This window comes from Copidosoma floridanum, unplaced genomic scaffold, assembly GCF_036245765.1.
Source record: "Copidosoma floridanum isolate Cflo_tuat_1 unplaced genomic scaffold, Cflo_Japanese_pri ptg000017l, whole genome shotgun sequence".
NCBI classification, from domain to species: Eukaryota; Metazoa; Arthropoda; class Insecta; order Hymenoptera; family Encyrtidae; genus Copidosoma; species Copidosoma floridanum.
Genome location: NW_028321894.1, coordinates 5,441,090 through 5,451,694, shown reverse-complemented (window position 1 = coordinate 5,451,694; position 10,605 = coordinate 5,441,090). Strand labels below are relative to the sequence as shown.

Sequence of the window (10,605 nt, the reverse complement as noted above, 5' to 3'; positions counted from 1 at the left end):
AAAGAGGAAGCCAGAAAAAAAGAAAAAACAAAAGGTAGTATTTCCAATACACCTTTTCGTTCAAGTGCTAACCAGTGAGACACATTCATAAAACAACATTACGCTCCGAAGCAGAGTAACTTGACAGCGTATACTGGACCCACTGCCGCATTCAAAATGCTAGATGACCTAGTCACTTGTAAAGAAAGCACTATAATTAGACCTTTAATAATAACAGGAATGGATTACATCAAAATATTAAGCACACGAGAATGATTAACATATGCAAAAGACAACATTGCAACGTTTATTTCGGCTGACTTAACACTTAATTCTATAAACAAAAAATTATTATTTGATTTAAATTACATTTTAAAATATGAATTAAATATAACGCAACCGCAAATAGGTGACGTTATAACAACCGCTTATAAAAATAAATCAGTATTCTGTTTGGTTATCAAAGAAAGAAAAAAAGATGAAATATTGCCTCAAGATCCTCACTTGGTCTAGCCAAGGCAGGTCTAGCCAAAGCAATAGAAAATAGGAATATAGAAACATTAAGAATATCCGAGTAGGGTGAAATAACGTACAACTGATCTAGAGGAATATTTTCTAAAGCAGTTCAAGAAGAACTCAGTCATTTAAATAACTATATGTTTCGGGGAATGTGCTTATTTATGAAACGAAGTGAGACAGCAAAAATAAATTAAATGCAACAACAGTCTCTTCGGTGGGCATAGAGGTTCGAGTACAACTTATAGAAGGATATGAGAATTGTATGATTGAGAAGGTACGAGAAAAGATATTGAAGATTTTGTATGAAAATGCAAAATTTGCCAAGAACAAAAATTAACACGGATAAAAAAAAAAGAATCTCTGATAATAACTGATACCCCAGCTGAAGTTTTCTATAAAATAGCCATCGATACTGTAGGACAACTAATAACAAACGAGTCAAACTTAGAAACGCTTGATAAGGAAATGAAACGAGCGAAAATGAATAATCCAAACCTCGCGTAACAAGTACATAAAATAGCAATGAATACTACATACTTATCAGAACAGGAAAAAATTAACACACTTTTTGATTCAATTCATGTATGGGTATTACATTTTTAGGAATTCTTGTATTACATACTACAATTCTATAAAACATTAATTAATGCAATTAAGAATACCGCCAAAGGTCATCTCCACCCATTACTACTCTCATCAGAACAATTAAGTCAAATAGTGAAAGAAGTTTATTCATTCAGTAACAAACATTCCTTACCCCTTGATGAAGCACGAATCACAGTTGCAAAATTACACAACTTTTCTCGTTCAACAGCTGTTATAAATGACGGAAGATTAGCTGTTACCATAACATTTCCTTTAGTTGGAAATGATAAATATAGCAGTTACAAGATGCTCCCACGACCCATGCCACAAGACATACACGCCAACTTACAAGGTTATGTCAGTAGTAAGCCCAAGTCAGAATATTTCATCATAAATTACCATCAAAAAAACTATTTCCTAGCAGATAAAACCTATTTAGATGAATGTGCACATTACGGTTGATTATTATTTTGTGAACCTACGCAATAATAGAAGAAATCGACGATGCTTCCTGCAAATTCCTTTTTTTTTACTAAACCTACAGAAGAAGCCCTAAAAAAATGTAATATTATGATGAAATTTAAACATACTCAAGAGTGGCTATATTCTACTAGAGATCCTATCACACTTCGGCTAACTTGTGATTATGATTATCGCCAAGAATTGACACTATAGGGCACCGGAATTCTAACATTAAGTGGCCAGTGCACAGCACATTTCCGTGACGTCACCTTATACGGCATTAGCTTTATGAAACTAAATTACACATATATATACAATCCTGAATTAACCTTGAACATATTAATATTGTTATCCCAAGACGTCCTTCCTCGTACTGCAAATAATATACTCGACTTAGAGGAAGGAGAGCAAATGGTCATTACGAAATGGGCTGAATCAAACGACGCCCTATCATTACAAGATATCAGAGAAAAACTGACAAAAATTGCAAACCATAGGAAGGAAAAATCTTCAAAAAGGATCTATCTCGCTACAGCATTTAAAGGAAACCTAATTATCGTACTCGTAATACTTACAATTTACCAAGCGTGTAAGAATTGGTTATATAAAATCAGAAACCCAAAATCTCAGACTATGTATTGTCCAATATCCCTCAATTTGAGGCAACCAGTCAAAGAGCCCAAAAATTTTTGCAACCACAGCAAGACAATTGATGCAACCTATACCTACTCAAAGAACGCGTTTTCCTAAGGAAGCAGATAGCGTTTATGCTCATATTACGGTAAGCAACACATTCCCCTCCAAGACACATATCAATTTACCCACACAAGGCATGCATTAACATGGTTACACACTATATATACAAACATATTAGTGTGACATAGTTCAACAACACTTACGTGCAATTGCACGGATACATGTGATTGTGTGCACATAGAAGTCTGACGAAGCAGCAGGATATCGTATATCAGTTCTCCAAAAAAAAAAAAAAAATTTATATAAATATATAAAATCAGCCGCTGTAAGTATCTATTCTTCAATTTAGACTAATACAATAGACGCAATTCAACGATACATACCAATTAAAGAACACATCCACACATACGTATCAAATTAGTATTAATTTTATATGTCATAGGAAATTGGATGATTGAATAAAAAGAAAAAAAAGTACTCATCGACGTAAAATTTAAAAGTTTCGTAATGAGCCGAAATTCCAATCACCGGAACCGTATCAAATGATACTTCAGCACAGGTGAATAATGACTTAAGGCCATATATATCTTCAGTCGGAAATTGACCAACATTAGCCAACTTTAACGAAAAATATCGCTCACGTACACGCTGACTCACCTTTCTTAGCCAACCTATATTCTGGATCCAAAAAAAAAAAAAAACACAATATTTATATTGTCATTTATTTAATCATTAATCATTTATATTATAATTGTTATTGCAATTATTACAACTATTAAATGTTGACACCTTTAGTTCCGGAATCTTATTTATTGGAAGAAACGTCGTTTCCGCTGGCTCTGTCCTATATTAAAAAAGCTGCAGTAGACCATACACATCACTTCTCGACTTTAATATACAGACATACCCTGGATCCACTGTATATTCTAGTCCTTCCATTATCATATCTTAATTTCACCGCAAGTTTAACGATGGAACCTTGGCATACAAAAATGTGTCTCTACCTAAAAAAAAGGGGGGGGGAGAAAATAATTAATACTAAACTTTTATTTCATTAAAAATGACCATATCCTTAACAACTTACTCCTAAACCAATGAAACTGTTCCACCTCTGATAAAACGGCTTCAATTGTATTTTTATATCTGCTACCACCTCACGGAACACTTCATTTTGCACACAACTGAACAACCTTTTATCTCGGGTGTACTCTAACAAACCAAATTATAACAAAACAAAGTATATATGTACATAAATAATTATTTTTCCTTACACAATACACTAGAGCGCATAAAATACTAACCAAAACTTTATCTTCTCGTCGATACTTTTTTTTTTTATTGTTGCTCCTATCAACCGGTCTAAAGGAATGCACGGGTGGAAATAAAGAAACAAAGCTTTTTTCTCTATACTCACCTTTGCAAAACTGCAATTCAACAAAATTTTAACACATTGGACACAAAATATGCGTATGTGGATTGTAGCTCCCATCTTTTTAATTCTTGCTATTCACTAAATGAGAAATTGATTTCACACAATGTTATTAAGTCAGCAGCCAAGTTATGTCAATACAATAAGTTAATGCTGATTCTAACAAAGTGATCTTCGTTAAAAATGTTATTTGTCAAAAGGTCATAATATATGACTAGTGAGAAATTAAATTAATAACAAGATCAGACCATAATCACTTTGATAACAATTTTGTAAGGGAATTATTTCAGTAGTTAAAATATAAATGAATAAATATCAATCGATTGGTTTCCAAAACTAAAATTCTTTCTATAACAATGAAATGCAAGCAATATCCAGAATTTTAATCCATATTTCTAAAAATCTATATAAATAATCAAACAAAATTTTACAAAATTTTTTTCATAAGCTTTTCTACACTACTCCTTGAAATTGTATACTTTTATTGTATTACATACAACATGTAGGCTTAAAATAAGTCATATACCTACGTACAAGACCATCAACGAAAGATTTGCAATAGCACAACCTCAAGAAATAATACCTCATAACTTATAAAATATATTGACTCATATGTAAACATCATTTTTATGTTCTTAAAAAAAAAAAAAAAAAAATTATGTATATATTAAAGTATTTTAAGGACTTGACATGGGTTTGACTATTTTCGCTCTTGTAATTGCCACGGACGGCAATCAGCTAAGGGAGGGCATGTGACATCCCATGTCATATACTTACTATTTATTATTTTGAAATACACAGCTCTGTTAAAAGCTTATAAAAAGCGAATGCTCAGGGATGATTAAATATTAAGCTGTATAGCTGTTTCTGCAATCTCATGACATATAACTTACTTTCTTTGAAAAGAGCTGCCGTCGTAAAACTCTAACTACGCGTGCAATTCCCAAATAATCTTATGTAGCATTTATCTTACAAAAATCAATTTGCACTCATTTAATCCACAAGAATAAAAACAATCAGCAGTATCAACATTTATTACACAGCGAATGTCGTAAACAGTTTCAACATTAACTGTACCAGATGCAAAAACTGAGAGATCAGCGATTTTTACCATTGTTCGCCATATAGTTGTCGCACCACGCTTATGCGTGTGTAAATTGAGAGTAATTGGGTTAAGCTCTGATTGGTCGTTAGGATCCCCAACGTGACGTGTCTTTTTTAAATGTAACAGTATAAAAACTCCTTGCTCATACGAACAATTGCCTTTTCTCTTTCATTGAGTGCTCCAAAGTTACTATAAAGGTTGGAGGGTGAGTTCTGTTGCGTCTTTTAAGCTTATGTAAGACTTAGTTCAGTGATTAAGTTACGTGTTGAAAAAATGCATTTCAGGCGGATGTAAGACTTAGTTCGGTAACTAAACTACGTGTTAAAAGCGTGTATTTCGAGCAAATGTAAGATTTAGTTTGGTGACCAAGCTGTGAGACAAGAGCTCAAGCAAACCAGGCCACTGTAAGCTCGCCTAAAATGTGAATCAAGGAGAAACAAGAAAGGAAGCACCGTTGACTTCGGTTCCAACGTTGAAAGCAGCAGCCTAATTATTTTCATCGCCACGAGTACTCTCGTGTAGGATTAAGATCATCGTTGCGGTCAACTTTGTAAGATCTTGCGACTGCGTGCGCACAAGCAGCGGTTAACCAACGATCATACAAGTTAGTTGAGTTAAGTAAAATAAGAACTTGTTAAAACATTGTAAACGCGAATCTGAACTTTCATAGTTCATGTTATTTGTAAAATTAATTATTTTGGGCATCACTGAATTATTAAATCATCAGATAAGTCATAACTTGGTTGTGAATTACATTTTTTCTCCTAATTAAAATACTCTAATTACTAAATTATATAAATTAGTGTAGGAATCAAAATTTTAATTGATAGAAATATAAATTTAACTTTGATAAATAAATTATATACCGAGGAAAAATCAAATACATAAAGTATGACAAAGACCTTACAAGGACGAAAGATTAAGAGACGAATAAGACATGCTACGACCGTATTACATCAGAGAAATTCAAACAGTAGGTCAATGCCAGCTCGGCGTACGATAGACCAACCCCTCTTCACACATACCATTCGTTAAAACTTAACACCACAACGCCGAGTCAACGATTCAAAAGAAAAGCATACTTTAAGTAAGAGCAAATAAGGCCTTTGGGTCGAAGGCTGGTTCCTAACGAATAAAAATTAAATTTATTCGCTTGCAGAACGAATTAATGAGTTTCACCCTTCACTTTAAAGTTCAGACGTAACAATTCCATTAAAGTACGAGTCCTCAACAGTATGATAATTCGAGTGTCATACAATATGTACGTTGCACAAAAAAACTCTACTGTTTTTATGTTTTGATTTCAGAACTGCTATTTCTTGCAAGCGTATGAAGGCTTTCGAAAATCCTTACATCCAAATATTAACTCAACAACGCATTAAACTTACTTAACCTTTTGGTTTTGTTAAAAGGTATTTTTGTAAGGTTGAAAATGCTTGTAATTATAGCTTTGTTATTAAAATTGTAACTCATCTTGCAACATTATTTATTTCAATAAGGAAAAAAATTTATATTAAATTTTACTTGTCAAATAAACCTTAAAAGTTAGGTCCAGTAAGCAGTTTTCACTCTTACAATGTAGCACATTAAAGTAAAAATCTACTATCATAGAATTAGACGAAATATAATAGTTAAAATTACTACGTGTGATACTAAATTATACCAGTCTTTTGAGATAAATGAGGAACAATCAGTGGCAGTGTACTTTCTTATTCCAAGAATATTTTTGAAATCCTATATCAACTTTTTTAAATCGTAAGAAACTCAGGTTAAAGATTAAATTTTTTTTTTGTTCATGGTAATGTATAACGTACATATAAAAAAGCCATAGTAACAAAGAAAGCGTGGTGTGCAGAAAAACTTTTAAAAAAGTAAGTATTGCAGTCAGAAATTAGGAAAAGAACCATTTTTATTCATATTATATTCCAATGTGGTATTGAGCTAAAAGAATTGTTTCTGATTTTAAACGCAGCCGACCATCTATTTAACCATGTCTCATACTATAGAGTTATGAAATTCTACATAACATTCTGTTTAGTTGGTGGGGATTAAACTATACAAAAATACTGTATAGATATTTTCACGCACAATTACAACTTAAGAAATTATATAAATACAGTACATTGTCGTACACATGCAGAAGTATCTCAATCAGCTTATGTTATTGAGCAAGGATAGACATAACCCTTATAAGTCTCTGTAAAAAATCTTAGACGATTCTGTTAAAATTATATTTCTATTTATTTTTTTTTTTGTTTAGCCTAACATTTACAGGTTTAAAAACATTTATCAGAGTCTTTTAATTGCAGATAAAATGTTATAATTTCTGTTGTCAATTAATGTAGACTATTAAATTAAATTAAAAAGTACTTTTTATTATTTCAAATGATTTAAATACCAGCATCAAACCAATCTGATTACATTTTTTAGGTTCTTTTCGTTGTTCTCCATGGAAAAAGTATATGGAAAAATAGTACAAACATTCTTCTTATAAATATGAGCATTGCAGACCTACTTATTCTTTTTATATGTACTCCAGCTATTGTGATTGAATGTAGTGTAGGACCTCAAATATGGATACTAGGAGAAAAAATGTGTAAGTGGCTTTTACGATCATTCCAATTGATAAGCATCTTTTAAAATATTCATAGTTAACCTAATTCAGTATATGTATAACTTTACTATGATCGTTTGGTCAAGTGCCTATAAAACTACATGTTACATTATATAACCCAACTATATATAAACAAGAAGATCTTTCTTTGGAGTATTATTTAATTTCAGTGAAAGTCGTTACGAATTTGTCTTAAGCAGAACATTTATTAAAAGGCTGTAACAATTTACCAAGCTGATGATTAAGAATATCTAACGTTTTCTACCCTTAAATTAGTAGAATAGTTGAAAGTGTTAAAAAAATAAGCTAAAAACTATTACATGTAGAAGAAATTTCCTGATTAAAGTTTTATTTAAATAAATTTTTATTTAACAACACTGAATTACTGGACTTGGCACACTTTCTCTAACAAGAGGTGAAGAATATAGCATACGAGCGTGGTAACAGCTAAATCAAAACTCGCTAACTTTGGTAGAGCTTTGTACCCTTTAATTAGCATGCACTTATCAATACACAGCTATGATGTGGAAAGGGGCATTGTCTACGGTGGCGGCTCAACGTGCCACCGCATTCATGGTTTTGGTAGGTTGTAGAGTAGTTTTTTACGAGTACGTTTGAAAAATGGCAATATGTTGAAAAACCAGCCAGGTCCAACTTTTTTGCGGAGGAGCCATTTTTTTCTTCTTGCAGCGGTTTGCAAAAAGTTAACAACCGATCTTCTTTAAGTTTAGAATAAATCTTTAAGTGTGGGTATTAAGGGTCAAGAGATCTATCTTGCATTAATTTTCAAGTGTTAAAATGTAAATAAACGTGAGTTGAAGATTTTTAAATAAATTGTCCAAAAGAGCACTTTTTGGCAAACTGCGATAAAAAGGCTGGACCAACTTTATTTTACTAGACCACGACTATCTAGTTTTTTTCTAGACGCGAAAAACCATTTTTGACCACGTTCACCATTCTCTTGGGCCATTAGCTGACACAATTTAGAGTCTAAAACTATTTAGATTCGTTCAGAAACCGAATAACTACCACCATGTTTTTTCTTGCACTAATAGCAATTTTTCTAAATTAACCATGCTTTTTTGCTAACTCTATCCTACTACTTACATATATGCAGCCAATCAGTACTAGCGTGTACTCTAACATTCCCTTTCGACTTGAGATAGCGAATAACATCTAAAAGTTCTAAAATAAATAAATACGTTTTGGTTTTTTAGAACGAAGTTCTTTATGTCGCGTTACTCGGGGGGCTGGAATTTTAAACCGACAGATTTTTTTTTTTTGAAACAAAAGTGGTTTCACCCAAAGTCTCTTCCTCTCAAGTTACCCCCCTTACCTGCCCCGCCCCCTCACCTACTGTTCTCTATACACTTCCCCTCTCCCCACTATATATGTATATCTGGCAACCGTGCCGTGTTACTCTTCTGCACACCTTTACCTACCATTCCCCCTCACACTCCCAAGCAATTAATTTTTAAACAAATTTTAATTTTATTTTCGTTTCACTTTAAATTTTTTTCTTTTACAATTTTAAAAAAAAAAAAAAAAAAAACAAAAACATTTAATAAAGAGATTTGAACCCTCGACCTCCTTCATGTGAGTTTAGTACCTTACCCACTCTGCTACGAGCGCTGCCAACTATGGAAACTCAGTTTCTTGTACTTGTAGTGTGGTTCGTAACTTTAACACTCCATTTTTAAATGTATTCACTGATAATATATTCAATTATGTATTTGTTTTCTAAATAATACATCTAAATTTGTTTTCAAAATAATACATCTACAAAAAAAAATAAAACAAAAATATAAAAAAAAAAAAAAGCAAATTAAAAAATTATAAAGGAAATAAAAACGACAAACCAGGGGGTATTAATAGGTCATGGGACCCATGGTAAGAACGAAGTTCTTTAAACATAACACAAGTATAAAAACACAATTTCTCAGGTAACAAGGGGGTCACCAGACCCACAGAAAGAACGAAGCTCTGTGAACGTTAGTACTGCACTCATGTTGTTTACTAAAACAAAAACTTGAAAAACGAATAAAACAAAATAAGAAAATTTAGTTTAGTACTCACATTAGTTTAACTTCGTGAATACGTCATGCATATATATAGTACTTATGAAGTTCAACTATCGTGAGTACTGAACTAAATTTTCTTATTTTTTTTTATTCGTTTTTTAAGTTTTCGTTTCAGTGAACTACATGAATGCAGTACTGATTTTTATAGAGCTTTGTTCCCTTTATGGATCTGGCGACCCTCTTGTTACCTGAGAAATTGTGTTTTTATACTCATGTTATGTTTAAAGAACTTCGTTCTTACCGTGGGTCCCATGACCCATTAAGACCCCCTGGTTTGTTGTTATAATTTCCTTTATAATTTTTTCATTTGGTTTTTTTTTTTTTTTTTTAATTTCTTGTTTTATTGCTTTCTTTGTTTCTTGTTTTATTTTTATTTTTTATTCCTTGTTTTATTATTATTTTTTTTTTTTCATCTAGATTATCTTATTGCGAGTCTTTCGAATCACTGAGATCTAAGCCTTAGTAGGCCAATCATCACTGTTTAGTAGTTGGAACCTTATTTTCTATTTGAGAAAGATAGATCATATTTATGATGTATTAAAAAATTGGTTTGTAAATTTTTTATTGAGTATTATAAGTAACGGTTGTGTAAAAACATCTGCTGTTTATAATTTTTACTAAGCCTTTTTTACATTTACACAACTATAGTTACATATTTCTCAACGTTATACTTATGGATTGCTGTCACGTATCCTAATTTTTAGCTCCTATTTTTTAAAACTTAATTTAGCCCTTTTTTTTGTGACACCATTGGTTAGCCGAAAAATCAGCGTTATTTTGGATAGTTTAAATTAAATAATTTACCATTGATAACTATTTACAAGTCTCACTCAGTACTGCGTATTTAGTATGATAAGTTGACAATTCTGTATAGGTCTGCTTATTAGTTTTTTACCGATAGAATCTTTAAGGATTTAGAAACATACAGGCTTTTTGTCAGTGAGCCCTTACAATCACTAAAACTGGCATCCAAAATATTTTTGGAGGTATCCTGCCTTCTTAAGTACGTAAGACTTTTGAATTTAGTATCTGCCAAACATAGGAATACTACTTTGGACATATTCCAGTATTTATCAGTCAGATTAATCTGATACTGACTAAGTATATGAGCAGCATAAATAATGTCAAGACGTAC

At 31.9% G+C, this 10,605-nt stretch overlaps 1 protein-coding gene across 1 annotated transcript in view; it reads left to right on the top strand.

Moving 5' to 3' along the window:
* Positions 1-6,576: 6,576 nt before the first annotated feature.
* Positions 6,577-10,605, top strand: part of LOC106637831 (growth hormone secretagogue receptor type 1-like) — a 491,009-nt gene continuing 486,980 nt past the window's right edge. Inside the window, exons 1-2 of the mRNA XM_089592447.1 lie at positions 6,577-6,585; positions 7,206-7,371. Of these exons, the coding sequence (XP_089448573.1) occupies positions 6,577-6,585; positions 7,206-7,371 (175 nt within the window). The remainder of the gene's footprint in view (positions 6,586-7,205; positions 7,372-10,605) is intronic.